This window comes from Leucoraja erinacea, chromosome 2, assembly GCF_028641065.1.
Source record: "Leucoraja erinacea ecotype New England chromosome 2, Leri_hhj_1, whole genome shotgun sequence".
Taxonomy (NCBI): Eukaryota; Metazoa; Chordata; class Chondrichthyes; order Rajiformes; family Rajidae; genus Leucoraja; species Leucoraja erinaceus.
Genome location: NC_073378.1, coordinates 48,459,092 through 48,485,141, shown reverse-complemented (window position 1 = coordinate 48,485,141; position 26,050 = coordinate 48,459,092). Strand labels below are relative to the sequence as shown.

Genomic DNA, 26,050 nt, shown 5'->3' with positions numbered 1-26,050 from the left:
CGTCAATCTTCAAAGCATCGGTGTGAAATCACAGATAATAATAATAGTGACTGAAGTATGATAGTAAGATGAAAGAAGACTAGAACTACCAGATGATCTTAATGAGGGCTGGGAGCGGAGGGCACGTATTCCCTCATCGTAACTCCTCACAAAATAAAGATCAAACTTCAAACTGGTAAGTTCTCCTTTAATCTTACTATTTTACTTCGGAGTCACGTGAGTGACTACGTGAAGATTTCAAGGCTCTGTGATTTCATGCCGTGAGAAAACAAGTCTACACAACCACAACTGCCTCATTGACAAAATGAGGGAAAACATTCATAATGCATACAGTCATGTCATGGAACTAGAGGTTCCTGCAGGGAATAAAACAGGTAAGAAAAAACAGCTTACCTTGTCTTAAAACTTACCGCATTGGAGGAGCTGCTCCCCAACCGGTCGTCCTGCACCAATGTGTCTGACGTAATGATGCACATGCGGCTGAACGGGCCTTCATCACGTAGTCACTCACGTGACTCCGAAGTAAAATTATAAAAGGACTGGACAAGCTAGATGCAGGAAAAATGTTCCCAATGTTGGGTGAGTCCAGAACCAGTGGCCACAGTCTTAGAATAAAGGGGAGGCCATAATGTCAGATGTGATGTCACAATGAAATAAAGACTGAGGTGAGAAAAAAAAAATTTTCACCCAGAGAGTTGTGAATTTGTGGAATTCCCTGCCTCAGAGGGCAGTGAGGCAGGTTCTCTGGATGCTTTCAAGACAGAGCTAGACAGGGCTCTTAAAAATAGCGGAGTCAGGGGATTTACTAGAATGTTGCCTGGGTTTCAACAACTAAGTTACAGAGATAGGTTGAATAAGTTAGGTCTTTATTCTCTGGAGCGCAGAAGGTTAAGGGGGGACTTGATAGAGGTCTTTAAAATGATGAGAGGGATAGACAGAGTTGATGTGGACAAGCTTTTCCCTTTGAGAATAGGGAAGATTCAAACAAGAGGACATGACTTCAGAATTAAGGGACAGAAGTTTGGGGTAACATGAGGGGGAACTTCTTTACTCAGAGAGTGGTAGCGGTGTGGAATGAGCTTCCAGTGGAAGTGGTGGCGGCAGGTTCGTTGGTATCATTTAAAAATAAATTGGATAGGCATATGGATGAGAAGAGAATGGAGGCTTATGGTATGAGTGCAGGCAGGTGGGACTAAGGGAAAAAAGTTGTTCGGCACGGACTTGTAGGGCCGAGATGGCCTGTTTCCGTGCTGTAATTGTGATATGGTTATATGAATATGGGGAGAAGGCAGGAACAGGGTACTGATTGGGGATGATCAGCCATGATCACATTGAATGGTGGTGCTGGCTCGAAGGGCCGAATGGCCTACTCCCGCACCTATTGTCTATTGCCACAGAGGGTAGTGGAGGCCATATCACAGGATGGATTTAAGAGAGAATTAGATAGAGCTCTAGGGGCTAGTGGAATCAGGGGATATGGGGAGAAAGCAGGCACGGGTTATTGATTGGGGACGATCAGCCATGATCGCAATGAATGGTGGTGCTGGCTCGAAGGGCCGTATGGCCTCCTCCTGCACCTATTTTCTATGTTTCTGTGAGGGAGTTAGAGATCAGAAAATGTAAGGCGTGAAAATGAGACAAGGGATGATCCAGGAAAATGTAGAATAGATCATTGTTAACTAAAAGGTAACAACAATGCAAACAGAGATAAAATGTAAACAAGGACAGTTAGACCAGTTGGAGAACTGAGAAGGGGGGATGGATGGGGGGAGAAGGAAGCCAAAGGTTAGTTGGTCAGAGAAGTCAATGTTCATACCTGCTGGGGTGTAAGCTGCCCTAGCAAAATATGAGGTGTTGTTCCTCCAATTTGCACTGAGCCTCACCCTGACAATGGAGGAGGCCTAGGATAGAAAGGTCAGTGTGGGAATGAGAGGGGGAGTTAGCAACCGGGAGATCAGGTACGTGTAGGCAAACTCAGGCAGACTTTCGCTTAGGTGTTCAGCGATGCAGTAGGCAAGCCTGCGCTTGGTCTCGCTGATATGCAGGAGTTCACACCTGGATGCAGTAGATGCAGTTAGAGGAGGTGCAAGTGAACCTCTGCTTCACCTGAAGAAACTGTTGGGGTCCTTGAACGGAGTCGAGGGTGGAAGTATAGGGACAGGTATTGCATCTCCAGTGGTTGCAGGGGAAAGTACCCGGGGAGGATGTGGTTTGGGTGGGAAGGGATGAGTTAACCAGGGAGTTGCAGAGGGAACAGTCTCTGCAGAAAACGGAAAGTGAAGATGAGAAGATGTTCCCTGAAGAATGAGGACCTCTCAGATGTCCTGGTATGGAACACCGCATCTTGGGCGCGGATGCGGCGTAGACAGAGGAATTGATAGTAGGGGACAGAGTCTCTACAGGAACATGGGTTTATGATGAACGGGGAAAGATTTGCTAGGAACCCGAGGGGCAACCTTTTTACACGAAGGGTGGTAGGTATATGGAATAAGCAGTTGGTGGAAGCAGTTGAGGCAGGTAGTATCAGGTTATAAAACTGCGGTTTTAAAACGCCTTCTGGATGGCCGCTGAAAAGCCGAGGCCAAAGCCTCGTGGGCCAGAGCCTCGCGGGTCAGAGCCCGGGCCTCGCTGGCCGGAGCATCGCGGGCCGGAGGTGGAGCCTCGCGGGCCAACGAAGCCCGCGGTCCCTGGGCCTGCGAAGCCCACACCTGGGGCCTGGGTCAGTGTCATGGAGGCGTCCGGAGATAGTAGAGAGGTCGGTGCAGCGGCTGATGATGGCGCTGACCGACAAACAAGCACGGACCATGTGAAAGTGAGGACGCCGTTGCCGGGGGAAGGAACAAAGGAAGACCCCGGCGTGGGGGTTCTGCCGTGAGGAGGGGCGGGGGGGGGGGGGGGGGGGTGGAGGAGGGGGAGAACAAAGGAGGAGCTGGCGGGGGTTTTTTGTAACTTTGTAAGCACCCTTTATGGATGACTATTTGCATACCTTGGATATGCAAGCAAAGAATTTCATTGTGACATTACATGTGACATTAAGGATTTATGAATTATATCACTACGTTTGAAAAACATTTGGATAGGTACATGGATAGGACTGGTTTAGTAGGATATGGGCCAAATGCAGTTAGCTGGGACTAGCGTAGATGGGACATGCTGGTTGGTGTGGGCATATTTTGGGCCGAAGGTCCTGTTTCTACTCTGCACGTCTCTGACTCTATTTGTTCTAAATGTATAGTTTGATTTGCCAGATATTAATTAATCTGTGAGCATTTCAACAGATTGGAGGCTTTGGATGTTTGTGTAAAATTCTAGCATTAAATTACTGTAGATTCCGCAACTGCTTTGCTCCATAGATGGAATATCATTTGGGTTGAGCTGCTACAGGGTTTCCCAGGAATTGGCTGGATGGCAACTCTGATGTGTTTATTCAATTGACTGTTAGGTTCAATTCTCAATCTCAATTGAAACCCACAGGAATTTAAGGAATTGATTTTCTTTCCACTACAGAGTTGCTCAACCATGTAAATGTTTAATTCATAATCAAACAAACAACTATGTGGCCAGCACTGTTCATTGCTGTGAAATCTAATACACTTCTGTTTTCTTCTTCAGCATTGATGCACGCATTGGTCTTTGGAAATGTAACTGCTATCATTCAGCGAATGTACTCCAGGTGGTCCCTGTATCATCACAGAATTAAAGATTTAAAGGATTTTATCCGCGTCCACCACCTCCCAAAGCAGCTGAAACAGCGAATGCTGGAGTACTTCCAGACAACGTGGTCAGTCAATAATGGGATTGACGCTAAGGAGGTACTTTCCTTATTTTATATTTGCTAAGGTGGAAAAATTATTTAAGCATATTAGTGTCAGTAGATTTGCAGATCGAAATTTGCAGAGGAATATTTCCAAAAGCAAATGCGTATTCCTCTTTTCAATGAAGATAGACACAAAATTCTGGAGTAACTCAGCGGGGCAGTTGCTGCCTGTCCTGCTGAGTTACTCTAGCATTTTGTGTCTATCTTTTCTGATTGATTCTTGATTTTTTCCATTATTTCATTCCACTGGATTGCAAGTTTCTGGGCTCTCAAAGAGTTGGAAAACAAAATATGTTCCACTCCTCCTTCACTTACTGAGCATTGTGTGTGAATAAAACAAGAATCTTCAAAGGCTATGAGGGTGAATAACCGCAGGGTTCCTCCAGCCCATCGTCCATTGCCTGTCATCTTGTTACAGTGTATCCCATGAGATCATGTGGTTAGGGCAAACCGAGCGAAGGTGTTGGGCGAAGCGATTGCCAAGCCTACGCTTGGTCTCACCGATGTAGAGCAACTGTCACCTAGAGCAGGGGATGCAATAGATGAGGTTGGAGGAGGTGCAGGTGAACCTTTGCCTCACCTGGAAAGACTGCTTGGGTCTTTAGATGGAGTCAAGGGGGGAAATAAAGCGACAAGTGTAGCATTTCCTGCAGTTGCAAGGGAAAGTACCAGGGGAGGTGGTGGTTTGGGTGGCAAGGGACGAATTGACCATGGAGTTACAGAGGGAGTGGTCTCTGCAGAAAGCCAAATGGGGAAGAGATGGGAAGCTGTGGCCAGTGCTGGGATCCCGTTGGAGGTATTGGCATAGGCTTGGCCAACACCTCCACTTGGTTCGCACTAATCAACCTGATCTCCTGGTGGCCCAGCACTTCAACTCCCCCTCCCATTCCGAATCCGACCTTTCTGTCCTGGGCCTCCTCCATGGCCAGAGTGAGTTCCGTTGCAAATTGAAGAAGCTGCACCTCATATTTCACTTGAGCAGTTTACACCCCAGCGGTATGAACATTGACCTCCAATTTCAGCTAGTCCGTGCTTTCTCCCTCCAACCCCTCCCCTTCCCAGCTCTCCCACAGCCTACTGTCTCCACCTCTTCCTTTCTTTTTCCCGCACCCCACCTCCACATCAGTCTGAAGAAGGGTCTCGACCCGAAACGTCACCTATTCCTTCGCTCCATAGATGCTGCCTCGCCCGCTGAGTTTCTCCAGCATTTTTATCTAGCTTCAATTATTCCAGCATCTGCAGTTCTTTCTTAAACGTTTCAAGCCTGGATCCCTTCATTTGAATTGGGGAAATAAAGCAAGATTCAATAATTCAATTATACTTCATTATATCTTTTAATCTGGATTTCTAACTTAAGTATTGTGGGTTTAAAAAAAATATAAATTATGATCTTTTTATGTGATATACCATGATTTTATATATATTTATGATATTTGATATGTAATGTATTTTTAATGTAATGTTGCCCCTTGTCTGGACCTTGAGTCCGTAATAAAGTTTATAATTTTTTTTTTTTTTAAATATATAATTGAATAGAGATGTAGGTACAAGGAACTGCAGATGTTGATTTACCAAAAAAGACACAAAGTGCTGGGGTAACTCAGTCAGTGAGGCAGTATCTCTGGAGAACATGGATATATGGCATTTCGGCTTGTGACCGTTCTTCAGACAATGTAAAAAGAATAAGTTAAGTTTGGTCTCAGGGAAGGCAGTGAGGGGGATGTAATAAAGGGAGTATCTCTCATTTAATAAGATACTACAATTAAAGTGCAGTTAAGTTCAGATGAAGCCTCCTTCTCCAAGAAACATCTTACGTAAGGCCGGGGATCCTGCACAGTAGGCCAGACTGAACAAAACATAGAAAATACTAGACCAAGTTCAGACCCGTCGGGTCTGTTCCCCCAACGTGGAATAGATAGATGGATGGATGGATGGATGGATGGATGGATGGATGGATGGATGGATGGATGGATGGATGGATGGATGGATGGATGGATGGACGGACGGACGGACGGACGGACGGACGGATGGACGGATGGATGGATGGACGGATGGATGGATGGATGGATGGATGGATGGACGGATGGATGGACGGATGGATGGATGGATGGATGGATGGATGGACAGACAAACCAAAATGGTGACAGGATGAAATAATCAATTGTGTAACAAACAGAAAGAGTGAGTTGTTTAAAGCTGGATTATTCAATTTTGGTTCCTGCAGGCTGCAGCATGCCCAGACGTAAGATGAGGTACTGTTACTCAAGCTTGTGTTGAGCATTGTTTTAACAGTACAGGAAGCCAGAGACTGTAAGGTCAGAGTGGGAGTGGGATGATGAATTAAAGTGGCAGGCAGCAGGGACACTCCTGCAGACTGAATGCAAATGTTCTGCAAAGCATGCATCCAGTCAGCGTTTGGTTTCTCCTCTGTAGAGGAGGCGACACTGTGAACACCAAGTGTAGTGTAGTAGAATAGAAAAAGGCCAAAGGAATCACTGTTTCACCTGGAAGGTCCGATCGTAACCAGGAATGAACAAGCATTCATTGCTCCTCCTGAGGCAAGAGAAAGTACCAGAAGACAAGAAGACAAGACTACGGTAAAGGGTCGGGAATTCACTAATTAGCGAAAAATTCACATATTAAACATAGAAACATAGAAAATAGGTGCAGGAGTAGGACAATCGGCCCTTCGAGCCTGCACCGCCATTCAATATGATCATGGCTGATCATCCAACTCAGTATCCTGTACCCGCCCTCTCTCCATACCCCCTGATCCCTTTAGCCACAAGGGCCACATCTAACTCCCTCTTAAATATAGCCAATGAACTACCTTCTGTGGCAGAGCGTTCCAGAGATTTACCACTCTCTGTGTGAAAAAAAAAATTCTCATCTCGGTCCTAAAGGATTACCCCTTTATCCTTAAACTGTGACCCCCTTGTCCTGGACTTCCCCAACATCGGGAACAATCTTCCTGCATCTAGCCTGTGCAACCCCTTAAGAATTCTGTACGTTTCTATAAGATCCCCCTTCAATCTTCTAAATTCTAGCGAGTACAAGCCGAGTCTATCCAATCTTTCTTCATATGAAAGTCCTGACAACCCAGGAATCAGTCTGGTGAACCTTCTCTGTACTCCCTCCATGGCAAGGATGTCTTTCCTCAGATTTGGAGACCAAAACTGTACGCAATACTCCAGGTGTGGTCTCGCCCAAGACCCTGTACAACTGCAGTAGAACCTCCCTGCTCCTATACTCAAATCCTTTTGCAAAGTTATATTTTAATAGATTTACAGAACGATAAATAGAAATTGTTATAAATTGTTATATATGGTGAATTGATTGTACAAATATCAGATATTTTCCAGTTCCATGCGTAGGGTTTACCGTTGAAATGGATCTCCAACAATTACTATTTCAGTGCTAACCTATCCCTTTCAGAACAAGTAAGATTAGACGATAAGACATAGGAGCAGATTTAGGCTATTCAGCCCATTGAGTCTGCTCTGCCATTTGATCATGGCTGATCTATTTTTCTTCCTCTCAGCCCCATTCTCCTGCCTTCTCCCCATAACCTTTGACACCCTTTCTAATCAGGAACCTATTAATCTCCACTTTAAAAATACCCAATGACTTGGCCTCCACAGCATCCGTGGCAATGAATTCCACAAATTCACCACCATCTGGCTTAAGAAATTCCTCCTCATTTCTTTTCTAAAGGTACATCCTTTTTATTCTGAGGCTGTGTCCTCTGGTCCTAGACTCTCCCACTACTGGTTGTGATACTTCTTTATCTTCCTCAGCTCTTTATCTTTTTTATGAAATCATAATATGGGCACTGTAATCACTGCCAAGTATTGGCCTGGTGTTTGACAGTCCAATGTGTTTTTGAATTGCGTTGCACCACTATTGAAAGAGATACCATCCAGATGTAAATGGGCACTGTTGAAGTGATTATACAAGAGGGAAAACTTATTGGAATTTACTAGACTAAGTGGGAACCGTTGGGTCCCAGCATCACACGGGAGGGCTGGACCCCAATGCAATATTCCGCCTCTACACCAATTCCAGTGGGGGGCTTTCTGGAGCACTAGTATTGGTGTGTTGTGTGCTGAAGGGGCTGGTTTCTAGAGGGCTAGTGTGGACATTGTGGGCCAAATGCATTCTTGGGCTGGCAGCTCAGTCACTCAAGCCTGTTGTGCTGGCAGCTCACTCACTCACTGCTGGTGGGCTTGCAGTTGACTCATAGATATTCCTTGAAATTCCATTTCAAGCAGGGTGCAAGGGCACCAAATTCAAGTGCAGTTTCATACCATTTCAAGCAATGTGCTAGGCCCCTAAAGACAGCGAGTCGTGACCTCTCCCTCCCCCATCTTACAGAGATTGAGCCACGCCCACACTTCGGGGTTTTATAGTCCCTCCCACCAGAACGGGCGTGACCTTCGTGGCGTGATTGACGAGAGAGAATCTCAACATTTTTTAAACACTTATAGCTCTTGTATTTTTCATCAATGGGAAAAACCCTTGACACCTGATGAGCGGAGGGGAACTGAGTAAAATGGCCAAAAATCACAGCCATATGTGGTAGCGTTTTTACTAAAATCAATATAAAGCTCAAACAGGAAGTGGTCAAGATTAGACTTAATTATATAGAAGGCAAGGCAGCTCTAACTAGGCAAGGCAGCTCTAGTTGGGTAAGGCAGCTCACTTTAGCACTTTCAAAACCAAAGGCAAGGCAGATTGCTTTAGCATTTTAGTAAGATGGCCAAAAATCGCAGCCGTACGTGGTAGCGTTTTTTCTAAAATCAATATAAAGCAAACAGGAAGTGGTCAAGATTAGACTTTTAATTATATAGAAGGCAGCTGCTCTAATTAGGCAAGGCAGCTTGCTTTAGCACTTTCAAAACCAAAGGCAACGCAGCTTGCTTTAGCACTTTCAAAACCAAAGGCAGCGCAGCTTGCTTTAGCACTTTCAAAACCAAAGGCACGCAGCTTGCTTTAGCACTTTCAAAAAAGGCAACGCAGCTTGCTTTAGCACTTTCAAAACCAAAGGCAACACAGCTTGCTTTAGCACTTTCAAAACCAAAGGCAACACAGCTTGCTTTCGCTCTTTCAAAACCAAAGGCAACACAGTTTGCTTTAGCACTTTCAAAACCAAAGGCAACACAGTTTGCTTTAGCACTTTCAAAACCAAAGGCAACACAGTTTGCTTTAGCACTTTCAAAACCAAAACACACTTTTGCATTTTCAAACTTCATTTTCAAACCACATTAAGGGCACTGACAAGTCAGTAAAAACACTCACAGTTTAGTAGACATGTGTTCAGTGTTATTCACAGCTCAGACTGAGAATTGCGATCTCTCGCTCCCCCATCTTGCAGAGAACTGAGGCACCTCCACACTTTTGGGTTTTATAGTCCCTCCGGAAGGGGCATAGCCTTCAGGAGAGAGAATCTCAACATTTTTTAAACACTAATAACTCTTTTATTTTTAATCGATGGGAAAAATCTTCTTGTCCTGCGCAGTAGAGAGGGGCTCCAAGTAAGGTGGCCAAAAATCACAGCCATAAGTGACAGTGTGTTTTCTAAAATCAATATACGGAACAACAGAAAGTGGTCAAGATTAGACTTTTAGTAATATAGATGCTCCTGGCGTAGAATTTTACCCTAAGAATTATGTTAACAATTCAATGATACTTTATTGTCACATGTACCTAGGTAAAGTGAAATGCTTTGTTTTGCATACAACCCGATAAAATCATACAGCAGACTCCACCTAAGCAGTACACAAGCCTTACCACGTTTTGGCACCAACAAAGTTACAAAGTTAATCAGGCACAGGGGCCACTGAACACTGCAGTGGTCAATCATTATAAAATGCAAGAAGACATCACATATGGAATATCTTATGCATAAATTGCAGTTCCCATTAGATGTTGATTGATGCTCATTCTGTGCTTATAACCAAGTTGTAAAACAAAGATCACTGACACTTCCAGTTGTACGAGAGGGCAGATGCTTGTGATGCTCTATGTCTGTGGATGGTGCAGTTTTGGACCCCAGGGAAAGTGGGAAAGCTATGTTATTTGGAAACATGCATCTGACTCTCCATCTGCTACTGCTGAGCCAAACTGAATTTTAGATTCCCAACTCCAAAGCAGAACATGTCATCTCATTAATGGATCAGTGCACAGTTCACTGGCTGATTCTGTGAATTTAGGATAGTTATCAGAATAACTGTGTAATGAAAAGGTTCTTCACTGCCATTGTTTTTCAAGAAATTCCAGCACGAATATTGGTCTGTACCTATGGTTCTGGAATTGTGAAGCTCAAGTTGTTTTGGCTCCCCAGACAATTGACAAACAGCTCCTCCACAAAACCAAGGCCCCAAATGGCAGAATGCCATTCAGCACATGGGATATGAGTTGAACCCACAATCCTAACTACCCTCAACTAGTCCTATCTCTCCTCCTCCCAACTCTGGTAGAAAGAACACGCGGGAGTTCGGACTTTGCACTCGATAGAATGGCGCCACACCTGGGGCTGCCGGCTTTATTAAATGCAAAATTAATTTCACTGTGTAATGTTCAATTGCATGTGTTACAATAAATATCCATTGATTGAACATTGAGCTTTCTAGATTTCCAACACCAAGTTCTTTCAAGCAAAGGTCAACAAATTAGGTAATTTGTGTTTTTTGGTGTAAACATGCAACATTCAGTTTTTTTTTCTGAGGTAGATTGCAACAGAGAACATTTTCCAGTCATGATATTGCAAAGATTACCCCTGTTTGTAAACCATATTAGCACACTTGATCTTTGCTTGGCTTCTGGCATCAAATGAAATAATTATTCCTGTAAGATCTATTTCAACCTGTACTAACATAAATTAGTGGTCCAAATGTGGTTCAGTCTTAATAGAACATTGTGGTAAATTAAGAAATGAAATGAGCATTTTCTTTCTGAAATTACTGAAGTCAATATTAAGTCCCGGTGAATGCTAGAAAGCTTTTGTGTGCTATCCAGTCAGCAGAAAGACAATATGATAACAATTGAGCCATTTATAGTGTATAGATACAGGATAAGGGAATATCCTTATCTGATATTTATTGCAAGGTTGTGCAAGGTAAAGCCAGCAAAGTCCAATCAAGACAAGTCCAAGGGTCACCAAAGAAGTAGATAGTAGTTCAGCACTGTTTTCTCATTGTGGCAGGATTATTCAGTTACCTGATAACAGCAGGGAAGAAACTGTCCCTGAATCGGGAGGTGTTCCTTTTTAACACCTTTTACCTGATGGGAGAGGGGAGAAGAGGGAATTGCCAGGGTGGAACCCATCCTTGATTATGCAGCTGGCCTTGCTGAGGAGTGTGAGGTTCACTGAAAGCAGTGTCACAGGCAGATAGTGTGATGAAGGTAATGCCTTCATTATTCAGGGCATTAAGTATATAAGTTGGGACATTATGTTGCAGTTGTACAAAATGTTGGTACGGCTGCACATAGAGTTCTATTCAGTTTTCATACGTTCATAAGTGATAGGAGCAGAGTTAAGGGCCTGTCCCACTTACGCGACTTTTCAGCAAACTGTCCGCGACCTTCAAGCTCGGGGGCACTCGCATGAAAAACCGCAAGCTGGATCGACCATCAGCGCGGAACACACACACACAAACATATCACAAAGGCGGGGGCCAGGGAAAGCGGGGGAGTGCTGTCTGAAATTCACATGGTGCAAAGCCAGGGTGATACCCGCGATGAGCAGGAAGGTTAAAGACGGCTAGCACAGTGTGCATTAAGTTCTTTAAAAGAGCGGGGGGGGGGGGGGGGAGGGGAGAAGGGGAGAGAAAGGGGGGGGGGGGGGGAGAATGAGTGGAGACACTTTTAAGAAACCAGAAATTTTTTAATATTCCAGAGATACACAGCTGTGAAGTTTAGCGGGCATTTAACATTACCAGTCAGTTTCCCTTGGTTCTGAAAACTCGTGCTTACGTTTTTTTCCCCTAATGAGCCAATTAAAATGCCCGGTCAGCAAAGGAGATTACCTACGGCTATCTCAACTACCTACAACAACATGGTGACCCCACTACCACGGCACTACGAGTTCAAAAGTATCGATGTTCTCCATGCCGACCAATTTTTGCTCCCAGAAAAATTTTCAACATGTTGAAAAATTTACCACGACCAAACTGAGGCCGCGAGTAGTAACCACTATGGGGAGCTCCTCTCAACCATGAAGGAGACTTACCTGTGACCACCTACGACCATGTGTCGACCATGCTGCGAGCGCAGACTCTCCTAAACTCGCCAATAAGGTCGCCATAGTGGGCCATGCCCTTTAGGCCTTTCGACCCTACATGTCTACTCCGCCATTCAATCATGGGTGATCTATCGCTCCCCCCTAACCCCATTCTCCTGCCTTCCCCCAATAACCCCTGACACCCTGGAGTTTTGGTCAGCCTGCTACAGGGAAGATGTTATTAAGCAGAAAAGACTTGAAGATCTGACTAATGGAGAGGCTGGGAAGGCGGACTTTATTCCTTGGACCCTAGGATACACACCATATTCTTTTTCCTGGGATTAGAGAATCAAGAACTATAGTTTTACCAACTTGAGGGGCAAATTTTTATTGCAGTATGTATATGGAACACAAAAAGCTGGAGTAACTCGGCGGTTCAGACAGTATCGAATGGGTGATGTTTCGATTCGAGCATTCCTTTTGGGTAGTGCATTCCAAACGTCACCCATTCCTTTTCTCCAGAAATGCTGAGTTACTCCATGATTCCATTTTGTGAAATAGATTGGAAATATGCCTGCAGTCTGATATTTACATCTGCAAGGTTCAATTGGTGCAGTGATCCCAGTTTATGATTTTGGTGATAGATTCCGTTTCATGACAGACATTTCACTTTAACCTTTGGATCACCATCAACACAGTGGTCTGCAGTTATATGATGCTAATGTAGCAATTTAAAAATAATTGCACTGGCTTAATAATCATGTGCAAGTGATATATATATATACACATCATCTTTAACGAATAATATCCTGACTATAGTATCCTATCAATTCTCTATCACATTGTAAATATCACCTCTTATAGTGTTGGTTCAGTTTTAGTCAGTGACTCATGTTTGTCTCCATAACATTTTATATTTGTCACAATAAATATATCTAACAAAAATACTGCTGTTAGTCATCATGGCATTTAATGCAGGTAATGTGCTTGTAGCTATTTAAGAAAATAAGTGATACATTCACAAACTTCAGGAGATAATTTCTATTGGATGACAGAAACTTACAACACAGAAGGAGGGCATTGATTCCAGTTGGTTTAATATCGAGAAAAAGCAGAGATGCAGATAAATCCTAATTCCCAGTCTGTGCCTAAATCACATCAGGCTGTCATTCAGGTACTCTTTTAGATACGATGAATGTTTGTGCTTCCACCACACTTTCAGACAATGAAACAGACACCGCACACGCTTTGGGTAGGTATCTTACCACAAATCTATATTTCTATTGAAATCACCATTGCCATTGTCAGAATCGTGGAATTGGCCACCCCCTCCTCCATAATATGACAGAACTCCCAGTAAAACCTAGAAATCCTGATTCTGGCTGCAGCAACATCAATATCACTCATGAATGGTGCAAACTTGGGTGAATATATGAAAAAAAAAACAAATATTTTTAAAAATCATAAAAATTCAAGGATTATGCAGATATACATGACAGAATAAGATATATGTGTGTTTCCATAAATAAGGGTACCAACAATGGGTTGCCAAATTTGAAAGTTATTAAATCATAATGAAGTACCACAGCATCAACAATAGGCCTACTTATGATCCTTTTGAGCTCATTTGTGATCAAAATCAAACCAGAATTTGACCAAAATGTAATACTTTCAAAATTTGAAAAAAAACGAGCATTTTCTTAACTGATCTCTAAACTCCCTTACAAAATGTCGGCACATAACCCACCAAGAGGCCTATACTTCACTCCAGGTTCATTATAAATCGCGTTGTTTGTATTTTTTTTAATCGCGATGAGTGCAAAACACTTGACAATGTTAGACAATGGGAGGAACTACAGAATGAAACATCGATAAAATAGGTGAGCAAACTAGAATTTTATTTCATAATTTTGTTCTATTCATTATGAAGTATTTCAATGGAAAGATTAAACACAAAATATAAACAATAAAAAAGAAACAATAAATATAGAAACGGTTACTCTGCTTTTAATTCATACATTTAACATGTGACCAAATGGACGCTGCTACTAATGCTGTGCTGCAAAAATCTTGGGGCATCAGAAAACCATCGGGTGATAAATCATAAAAATCAGAATATTACACAAAAACAGGAAAATATCTTGGAAATTTGAACTGAGTGCTGTATTTACAGAAACACCCATATAAACTTTGTCATTGTGGCTCATGAATATATTGATCTCTTCCATACATTATAGATTTTAATCATATTTCAGTCACTTTTATTAACTGCAGAAGTTTTGATAGATATAAATCCAGTATAGTTGCACCACAAGAATGGATTGTTTAACAAGGGCGGCGCGGTGGCAAAGCGGTAGAGTTGCTGCCTTACAGCGTTTGCAACGTCAGAGACCCAGGTTCGATCCCGACTACAGGTGCTGTCTGTACGGAGTTTGTACTTTCTCCCCATGACCGCTTGGGTTTTTCTGTAAGATCTTTGGTTTCCTCCAAAGACGTTCAGGTGTGTAGGTTCATTGGTTTGGTGTATGTGTAAATAGTCCCCAGTGTGTTACTATGCGGGGATCACTGGTTGGTGCGGACTCAGTGGGCCGAAGGGCCTGTTTCTGTGCTGTATCTATAAACTAAAATATATATGTCTTGGTGGTATATTTAGTGATATCCCACTGTTCACTATACCACAAATGTTGTTATCATCTCTTCCAAATCATGAATATACAGTAAAACATAATACAATAAAGGACCGTCCACTGACCCATAAAGCACACCACTGGTTTTAGCAACCATTCACTACCACCTTCTCCCATCAAGCCAAATTTGTATCTGATTTTCTATCTCACTCTGCATCTCTAAGCTACTGAAGCGCTGTTTTTTTTCTTCTATATTTTCTGTCTTTTGCTTTCTTTTCTCTTTTCTATACTTAAGAATGAGTTACTATACTTAAGAATGTTTTCTATACTTAAGAATGAATTACTTAAGAATGTTTTCTATACTTAAGAATGAATTACTGATAGAAGTAATAATGCCAATATATTTTTTAGTGGCAAAATATAGAACTAATATTAGGTAGCAGTACATTCCTCAAAATTAAACCCAGAGAATTCACCCAGAGAGTTGTGAAGTTGTGGAATTTCTGTCACAGAAGGCAATGGAAGCCAATTAACTGGACATTTTCAAGAGAGAGTTAGATTTAGCTCTTAGAGCTAACGGAATCAGATATGGGGGGAAAAGCAGGAACGGGGTACTGACTTTGGATGATCAACCATGATCATATTGAATGGCCGTGCTGGCTCGAAGTACCGAATGGCCCACTCCTTCATCTATTTTCTATGTTTCCATGTTAAACCCGTGCAATAAAACTGAAAAATAAAAGAGAATTCTAAGAGGGAAAAAAGGATAAGTAGCAATGACAGGTGATTAATTTTTTCTCATGTTGAGCGGGAAAGTTTTACAGTTTAAATGTTTGACGCAAAGAATGTAATGGAATATGTTATATATAGATATTACAACTCAACAAATATTATTTGTACTGAGCTCATGGTGTGCAACAACCTATTTGCTTTTCATCCACTGAGGTTGTCTGTTTAGTTAACGTATGCATGTCTATAAATATAATGGACCTGAAGATAACCTTTATTAACATGGAAAGGTTTGCCATGTATGTTCTATGAATGCCTATGTTTATGTTAAATAATTAATCAATGAAGAATTTCAAAATGCTATGCTGTTATAATTGAGGTCATACTCCTAGTTGTTTTATAGAAAGAAAACAGGTTCTCTGTGGGGAGATTCTGAAAAGCATTCCAATTCATTTGCCATTCAATTAATTATGCTTTACAGACTTTAATTATCATTTTAACGTTAAAGTATTTTGAAAACAATTCCAGTTTCTTCATGCAACGAGCTATTAAATGAAATCTGAAAATGCCAATGTTGCTGAATATCATAACATTGCAGATTTTGCTGTTTGAAATATTTGAAATAGTAGGTGATTTTTTTTAATTTATGAGGCATATTCAGAACCTCTTCCCTGACCTTTACCAGCTAGCTCCATCATTTATTATTCCAACATGTCTTAATCTTGTCATTTTCATAGCTTTTGAAGGACTTTCCAGATGAGCTGAGGTCAGACATCACTATGCATTTGAACAAGGAAATTCTGCAGCTCTCTCTGTTTGCCTCCGCCAGCCGTGGCTGCCTTAGATCTCTCTCCCTGCATATCAAAACCTCCTTCTGTGCTCCGGGCGAGTACCTCCTTCGGCAGGGAGATGCACTGCAGGCAATCTATTTAGTCTGTTCAGGCTCCATGGAAGTGCTGAAAGGTGCCATGGTGCTGGCAATACTTGGTAGGTTCTATAATTCTTTGATTGCTAATATAAGTACATCTACAAAGCTTAGCATTTTATTTGACTGGCAATGGTAACTATTTAAATGAACACTCCTCAAACCCCATAGTTGGTTACATTTCTCAGAATCAATAAAATGTTGTTTGTTTGAATGTGTTGTTCCAAGTCTGGCTGCTTATGTATTGCTCAATCCCCACACCCCAACATCTCTTGGTCCTCTTTTAAGCAATCTGGCTCTTAAGCTTTGCAATGTTTTCATCGTGCCTTTTTGTCTGAGATTTCTTTCATTTTTCTCAAAATCCCCGTGATCTACTGCCACGTTCTTATACACCTGGACATTCTTTAGTGTGCATCAAGACATTGTGCAATTATCAAACATTCTGAATAAATAAGAAATGTTGTTTGTCATAAAAAGATTCTAAAATACAATGCTAAATATTGTAGAAGGTCAAGTTAAAACATTGAGGCAAAGGCTTTCCTGCTCACTCACTTTAGTGAAGTTGGTTATGCATTGTGATAGTTCCTTTGTTGATCGCCCAGGAAAACCTTCTGTATTTTTTAAGAAATAGCAGTGTTTGTATTGTATGTTTAGTTTGCTTAGCTCAGACAGAAGGCCCGACGCAGTGTCATGAGAACCAAAAGCAATTTATTCTGCACAAGATGACTATTAACATGGAATATAGATTTTGTGGTGGTAATTCTCCTTTGCCTAAGCGTCTTGAGTGAGTTTCTTGCTGGGACATGCATTCAGTCAGTGAAGCAACAAGCCTGGTGTTCCCAGGTGGTCTCCTACCTAAAGGACAATCATGCCTGAATCTATTTAACTGGGTACTAGGGGCACAAGGAGAAAGGCTATGCATTGCCACCCTGCAAATCAGTCCAACTTTTCAGCGTTTTACACCTGTGGATTTTAATGGAAGCCCCCCAGTTGCTCCTAGTGTGGTTTACGAGGTACCTGTACGTGTATTTGGCTTGCTCTACCCAAGCCAAATAACTTGAGCTGATGTGATGTGATCTGAATGTGGTTCAACGATACCTTTCCAATTTTACACTTAATATCATGGCTTCTAACTGGGTTTTTAATGGCATGGCAAATCATAATTACTGCTTACCAATGAAGCCTTAAAAACTAATTTTATGAATGTCTATTGCAGTTTCTCATCTGAGTATTTTAGAATATGATTTTTTTTTTTAATTTATTATGTTATGTAAGCTTTTACAATAATAACATCTGTATGTTCCAGTCTCTATTTGGGACTCGGCATAATATATTAAAAAAGTTAATTAAAGATTGCTTCCTAGCACACTGTCTGTGAGAGTTATATAATTTGATTTGCTGCTCAGCCAACTTAATGACTTCACAGCTGTGGATGCCAGTGAACCCATTTGAGCTGAAGCCTGATAGCAGCAAACTTTGGAAAGAGCTCTTTGCAGGGACCTTCAGTATTCATTTTCCATTGTCTTTTTGGAAAATAATAAAATGATATTCTACAGGAATCATTGCAAAGGGAGTTTAGTTTTGTGGTATATTTAATGCACTTGCCGGGAAGTGCACTCTGTGCGCAACTGATTCAGAAAAGAAAATTACATTTCAGAGAAGCTGCAGTGGGTGAATCAAAGGAAATGTTACACAATCATCTTTCATTTGCCTGCAATCTTTACTGAGGATCTGACAAAAGAGACTTGCTATTTCTGTACTTTTGTTCCATCTCCAAATCCCATTACGAACTAGCAACTAAATTAATGAGAGGTGCTAAACACTCGACAAAGCTGCTTTAGTTTAATTTGTCTTTCTCGTAATCACTGTTCTTTTCTAATCCACATCCCTTGCAATTGAACCGCCTCCTTGCAAACTCCCCATTATTATATTTCTAAAAATGAAGATAGAAGAGATAAGATTTCAGTGTGGAAATGTAATGAAATGCTACTTCAGATATTTTAAATGAAATTTTAGATCGAGGCGGAATGGCTTTAAAGGTTTACGAGAGAAGATGACAAGATGAATTATGTGTTGTACCATTTCCTCTGACCTTAACTCAGTATGCCCTCCTTCCCCACTGTTATCAGATTACTGAACGGTGTTCTCGTAAACTAGGATGTAGTTTCCGATCTTCCAACCTACCTCATTGGTGACCTTGCACTTTTTACCTTTAACTATAACACTATTATGCTGTTATGCTGCAAAACTATCTTCCGAACTCTAGTATTTTTCTCTTTGCCCTATCTATTGTTCTTGTGTATGGGTTGATTGTACTAATTTAGAGTATGATTTGAGCACACAAACAACGCTTTTCACTGTATCTCAATACATGTGATAATAATTGACCAATACCAGTACAAATATAACCATATAACCATATAACAATTACAGCACGGAAACAGGCCATCTTGGCCCTACAAGTCCATGACGAACACTTATTTTCCCCTAGTCCCATCTACCTGCACTCAGACCATAACCTTCCATTCCCATCCCATCCATATACCTATCTAATTTAATGTCAATACTGAATCTGGGAGGAGAGTTTTGTGGATTTTCTGAAGGTAATACATATGCCTATTAAGTAACTCCTAACCTAAATATTTTGCCTTTTGTATTCCAAAGATTTTCATAAATCAAAATAATGATGACAATGCATATGCATAGGCAACGGAGAAATAAATGCTGAATGATAATTAATGAGTATATGATTTTAAAGTATCTAAGCTTGCCAAATGACACAAAAATGGCGAAAGGGCATGTTCCCATGAGGATATGTGGACTCTGTAAGGGGATATAGAGCACAGAAATTAGCAGAAAGAGTTCAAATGTGGAAAGCTTGAAGCGTGAGCACTTGGGTGCAAGGAATTGAAAGGCAGACTATTATTTAAATGAAGAAAGATTACTTAAATAGAGAATAATTGCATATGAGTGAAGTACGGACTTCACGTAGCTCTGTCTGAAGTACAGAAGATCTCCAAGCTCTTGTGCAGAAATATCAAAGAAAATTGAGGCAAGTGCTGCACGAGGTACTCAGACCATAACCTTCCATTCCCATCCCATCCATATACCTATCTAATTTAATGTCAATACTGAATCTGGGAGGAGTGTTTTGTGGATTTTCTGAAGGTAATACATATGCCTATTAAGTAACTCCTAACCTAAATATTTTGCCTTTTGTATTCCAAAGATTTTCATAAATCAAAATAATGATGACAATGCATATGCATAGGCAACGGAGAAATAAATGCTGAATGATAATTAATGAGTATATGATTTTAAAGTATCTAAGCTTGCCAAATGACACAAAAATGGCGAAAGGGCATGTTCCCATGAGGATATGTGGACTCTGTAAGGGGATATAGAGCACAGAAATTAGCAAAAAGAGTTCAAATGTGGAAAGCATGAAGCGTGAGCACTTGGGTGCAAGGAATTGAAAGGCAGACTATTATTTAAATGAAGAAAGATTACTTAAATAGAGAATAATTGCATATGAGTGAAGTGCGGACTTCACGTAGCTCTGTCTGTAGTACAGAAGATCTCCAAGCTCTTGTGCAGAAATATCAAATAAAATTGAGGCAAGTGCAGCAAGAGGTTTGGAAGGCAAATGATTATTGGCCTTCATGGCAAGATGGTGGATCTTAGAAAGAGGAAAATATTGATGCTATTGTACTGATGAGGCTGTGCCTGAAATACTGTGCAAAATTTGTTTCCTTTATTTATGAAAGGATATACTGGCATTGGTGACATAGTGGCATAGCTGGTACAGCTGCTTCTTCACAGCACCAGTGACCCAGGTTCAATCTTGATCTCAGATGCTGTCTGTGTGGAATTTGCAAGTTCTCCCTGAGACCATTTGGGTTTCCTCTGGATGCTCCGGTTTCTTGACACATCCCAAAGACGTGTGGGTTTATAGGTTAATTGGCCTCTGTAAATAGTTATATTTGACTTAATTTCAGCATCCACATCCCCTGTGTGTGTGCCGTGGATGTAAAGATGGAGTAACATCAAACTAGTTGAAGGGGTGATTGATGGTCAGAGTGGACCTGATGGGCTGAAGGGCCTGTTTCCAAACTGTATTGTTCAATCAAAAAGGAGATTGATGAAGCTAATTCCTTGGGTCAGAATGTTAACCTTTCATAAATGGTTGAAGCAATTAAATATATATCTTTTTGAAGAATCGTGGTGATGTCTTCGAAACTTGGAAGTTCCTAAGATGGTAGGACAAGGCAGATGTTGAGATGTTTCCACAAGTATGGCATTCTTAAATGAGGTGACACAATTACAAGATTAGGGGACAATCGTTTAAAATTGACGTGTGCCGGATTGACGTCGCGGGGGTCTGAATTCTCTACCCCAAAGGATGGTGAAGATTGGACCATTTGGAGTATTTAAAGAGGACATAGCTAAGTTTTTAAAAGATCCGGGAAGTGAGGGCTATGGGATCTGGCACAGAGGCCTGGAACAGATGAGGCTTGTGAAGGAAGGAACTGCAGATGCTGGTTTATACAGAAGATAGACACAGAATGCCGGAGTAACTCAGCACGTCAGGCAACATCTTTAGAGAAAAAGGATGGCAGATGTATTGGGTCAGAACTCTTTTTCAGACTGAAAGTAGAGGGGAGGGAGCCTCTGATGAGCCTTGGTCTGTTTGAATGCCAGGGCAGGTTAGTGGGGCAGGGAATCCACCCCTGCTCCTATTTTCTTCTTTATTTATGCTCCCATTTCTGTCCTCAATGGCCAAACCCTGGTTCGGAGACTTTAACTATGGGTCTGGAAACCCCAGCCAAGAGAACCATCTTCGCTGCATCTTCTCTTTTGCGTTGCAGGAGAATTTTGTATGTTTTACTGAAATCCTCTGAATATACACATCATTTAGACTCGCCATTTAGCAAATACTCTGACAGTTTCTCCCATCTCGTTTCCATCTGCCATGTCCTTACTAATTCAAACAGCCTCTTGAAAATGTTAATAGTATAAAATATGCAAAGAAGAATTTCTGTAATAGAAGGAAAGGAACTACATCATAATAGCTAAAATAATGGCATACCAGAGTCGGTGTGAAAAAACAAAAGTTTTCAAAATAATTTGAGAATCATTCAAGAGTATTTGCTGAAAAAGAGTATGAGTCTCTCAGCACCTCCCTTGAGGACATATCGCCCGCACATTATCTATACATGCTAATTCAGTTCACTTATCATCTGCAAATTTGATCTATCCACTATTAAGTATGGAAAACCCTTGAAATCTCTGTTTAAAATTCTGAATCACACCTACCTCATTAACTAAACCATGGGCCATCTGCCTTCAACTCTCCTCATGTGACAGCATAATTTTTGTTTGATACTGCTACAGCAAAGTCTCCTGGGGTACAAAAATGTATACAACATTTTCTACATTGAAGTTGTTATGTCAATGGAAGTTATTGCCATTGTTGCTGCTCATGCTCACACTATATACCCATATTTGTGGATTTCATTTGGAACAACTTCAGCAATCTGCAAAGTGTTAGACCTGATCAACAAATGGTGTTAATATTTTGATGTTTGCTAGTGCTGAGTTCCAGAATTTATGCTGACAGATTTGTGTTTAATTAATTCATGCAGGTATTCAGAGAACCTGCAATGCAGCATGTAAAAAGCTGTGTTTACAATTTCCCACAAAATTAGTAGGATAATTTTAGCCCATTAAGATGTGTGCCAAGCTTTATTCAGGATTATTGTTGCGAGATATTTTAATTGCATCTATTACCTTTTTCAGAACTAAATATTCTACATTCTTCTCAATAGTATTGAAATTAGCTATTCCATCAAATAGTTTGGCAACATTTTTATTCAGATATTAGTCCTCAAAAAGCCACAGTAAATTATATTAAACTTATGACCCAAGTTGTATTGTAGGATTCATGTCATTCTTTCAAAATGCTAACATGACAATACTACCATCAAGTTTAAAAAAAAATAATATTCAGAAGGCATCTAAAATGCCTCACAAATTATTTCCATAAATAGCGGAGTCAGGGGATATGGGGAGAAGACAGGAACGGGGTACTGATTGGGTGATGAACAGCCATGATCACAGTGAATGGCGGTGCTGGCTCAAAGGCCCGAATGGCCTACTCCTGCACCTATTGTCTATTGTCTATTGTCTATTAGAAACATAGTGATTGAAAAAATACATCTATTGATGCTCCTGAATACATCATCAGTGATGTAACCTGGGGTCATTGGGTGTTTCGGATCTTTCAACATCAGACACCCTCATCCAGGCGACCCAGCCGTGGTTGATCAGAACACGACTTGTATTCAGATGGCATTCGTTCCTCCCCATGGACCTCCTCTCCTGATCCAGAGCCATCTCGAGGCTTTCTCCACTGCCATCTGCAGCCAACCTCGATGGGCATTCACCTTGCCTTTGAGCCCTGCTTACGTCAGTCTATGACCAGCTCTTCGTACTTGGCCATCTTCCTCTCGTGGGCCTCCGCCAGACAGTCCTCCCACGGTACTGTCAGTTCCAACAAGACGATGTTTTTGGTCGCCTCTGAGACCAGGAGGATGTCTGGCCTCAGGGTGGTTGTGGCAATATGTTGTGGGAACTTCAACTGTTTCACCAGGTCTACAGAAAGCTGCCAGCCCTGCGCAGTCACCAGGATTCCTGACGGATTCCTGGCTGCCGTGGTTCTTGGCAGCTGCACTCCAGCCTTCACGAAGGTGATCATTTGGATGGTGGGGCGTGCTCGTCTGCAGCTGCTGGCTTCTGCAATGGGTTTAAGAACCTGGTCGTGACGCCAGGTGCACTGGCCCTGCCCAAGAGCCTTAGGGCAGCAGCTCAGGATGTGTTCCAATGTCCCCTTGCCTGAGCATTGCAGGCAATCCGGAGATTCCGCTTTGCCCCAGATGAAGAGGTTCGATGGGCTGGGCAGGACATCATACACTGCCTGGACCAGGAACTTGATACGCTGTGGTTCAACCTGCCAGAGTTCAGTCCATCTGACTTTTTGGTCCATGGCCTGCTCACACCTTGTACAGGCCCCCTGCTGCCTCAATCCAACTGCTCCCACTAGGACTGTGGCAAATCCAAGACTCTACTTGCAGCACGGCTTCGCCGGCTCTCCACTTCCTCCCAGTTTTCACCTCCACCCCTGCTTGAACAACCTTGAGGTTGCTGGAGTCCCTGTACAGCATCACCTCTCTGGCCCGAGTCATCTTAAACGCCTTCAAGAGAGAGCTAGAGAGGGCTCTTAAAGATAGCGGAGTCAGGCAATACGAGGAGAAGGCAGGAATGGGGTACTGATTGGGAATGATCAGCCATGATCACATTGAATGGCGGTGCTGGCTCGAAGGGCCGAATGGCCTACTCCTGCGCCGATTGTCTATTGTCTATTGTCCTACTCCAGGGACTTCAGGGGTAGCTGCAGCTTGGTGTTATTTCCGTAAAGGGCGATATTGCTAAGACTCCTGGGCAGACCCAGTTACCTCCTGAGGAAGCTGCTGACTTTCCTCTCCAATCTCTCTATGATGGAGATTGGGACTTAGTCGACAAACAGTGGCCAGAGTATCCTTGGCAGGATACCATGCTGGTAAATCCACTCCTTGTACTTGCCAGGCAGCCTTGACCGGTCCACTGCTCTCAACCAGCTCTCCAGCTCCTGACAAGTTGGTTGGACAGATGCTGTATCCTTCAGGCTGCTGTTAAACACCTTGCCAAGACTCTTCACTGGCCTTTCGAAGAGAGTTGGGATTGGTGTCCCTTCGATGCTGAAGCGGAACCTGTCATTGACTTTGCCCTTCTTCAGCACCAGTGACCTTGATTTTCCTGGCTTAAACCTCATCCTTGCCCATCCAATCAGTTTCTCCAACCCTGCAGGATCCACCTGCCTCCTGGCACTGACTCAGTGGTGACAGTCAGGTCTTCCATGAAGTCCATGGTTGGCGCACTACTGACTTGGTCCGAGGGCCCCGGCACTCTGGCTTGGTAGACTTGATCATCATGTTCATCACCAAGGTAAAAAGGATCACAGAGATGGTACAGCCTGTGATGATCCCAACCTCTAGTCTGTGCCACTCTGATGTTACTGACCCTGCTGAGACTCTCATGCTGAACTGGTTGTAATAGTCCAAGTGAGATCTGCCACTTGGCCCGGCACATGATGCTTGGCCATGACTGTCTGGATCAGCTTGTGCGGGATGGAGCCGTTGGCGTTGGCCAGGTCAAGCCAGAGCCGAAGACGTTCTTGCCTTCAACGCTTAGCAAGGAGATGATCCTGAACTGATCGATCTTCTTGTAACCTTCTTCCTTTGGGATCCGGACTCCTTCAGAAAATTGTGCCACTTTCCCTCTCCTCCAGATGACTGTCAGGATCTTCCACAGCCGTTTCAGTAACAAGGGGCAGTTCTTGTAGACCCTGTAGGGGACTCCGCTCGGGCCAGGGGCTGAGCCAGATCTTGCTCTCTTCACAACGTCCTGGACCTCTTTCAGGAGTTGCTCTCTACTATCAGACTCCTTGATGGGTGGAGGTGGTTTTATCAGGATGTTGCACTGGCCCAGTTCCTGCTGCCTGACGGGGTCACTGTAGGTCGTTTTGATGTGCTGGTCAATCTCCCCCTTAGAGCAAGCCAATCTCCCACTGTGCTTCTGCCCAAGTAGTTGTTTGGTGAAACTGAAGGGGTTGGCTTTGAAGGATGCTCGCTTCCTGGCTCTGTCCTTCTGGTGTCTTCGGTGCCACTCAGCTCTATTGAGGGTCAGCAGCTTCATTCTCAGGATGGTTCGCAGCTCAGCCAAGGGGGGAACGTTGCTCTTCACTGGCCTCTTTGTACTGCTTCTTGAGGGACTTCCTAATGCCAGTGAATACATTCTCCCATCCTAAATGCCAGTGAATACAAGCCCAGTCTTTGCGATCTTTCCTCATTTGACAGTCCCGCCAACACGGAGATTAACTTCTTGAACCTACGCTGCACTGCCTCAATAGCAAGGATGTCCTTCCTCAAAATTAGGAGCCCAAAACTGCACACAATACTCCAGATGTGGTTTCACCAGGGCTGTGTACAACTGCAGAAGGACCTCTTTACTCCTATACTCAAATCCTCTTGTTATGAAGTCCAACATACCATTAGCTTTCTTCACTGCCTGCTGTACCTGCATGTTTACTTTCAGTGACTGGTGTACAGGGACACCCAGGTCTCGTTGCTCTTCCCTTTTTCCTAAATTTGCTAGTGTTACTTTTAATCCCATCATCTAAATCATTAATATATATAGTAAATATTATATATACAGTAAATCATTAATATATAATAGCGGCCCCAGCACCGAACCTTGCGGCACTCCACTCACTACTGCCTGCCATTCTGAGAGGGACCCATTTATTCTTACTCTTTGTTTCCTGTCTGCCAACCAATTCTCTATCCATATCAATACCCTACCCCCAATACCATGTGCTCTAATTTCTTGGGGTCCAGAACCAACCTGATTTTCCCAGTCTACCTGCATATTGAAATCTCCTATAACCATAGTGGCATTACCTTTGTTACATGCCAATTTTAACTCCTGCTGCAACTTGCACCTTATATCCAGGATACTGTTTGGGGGCCTGTAGATAACTCCCAGTAGTGCCTTCTTACCTTTACAATTCCTGAATTCTATCCACGGCGACTCTACACCATCAGTCCTCGCAAGGGACTGAATTTCATCCCTCA

The 26,050-nt window shown here is 42.5% G+C and overlaps 1 protein-coding gene across 1 annotated transcript in view; it reads left to right on the top strand.

Moving 5' to 3' along the window:
- The first annotated feature begins 3,161 nt into the window (after positions 1-3,161).
- kcnh8 (potassium voltage-gated channel, subfamily H (eag-related), member 8) overlaps positions 3,162-26,050 on the top strand; it is a 104,305-nt gene continuing 81,416 nt past the window's right edge. Inside the window, exons 1-2 of the mRNA XM_055656487.1 lie at positions 3,162-3,812; positions 16,132-16,381. Coding sequence (XP_055512462.1) covers positions 3,555-3,812; positions 16,132-16,381 — 508 coding nt within the window. The 5' untranslated portion in view covers positions 3,162-3,554. The remainder of the gene's footprint in view (positions 3,813-16,131; positions 16,382-26,050) is intronic.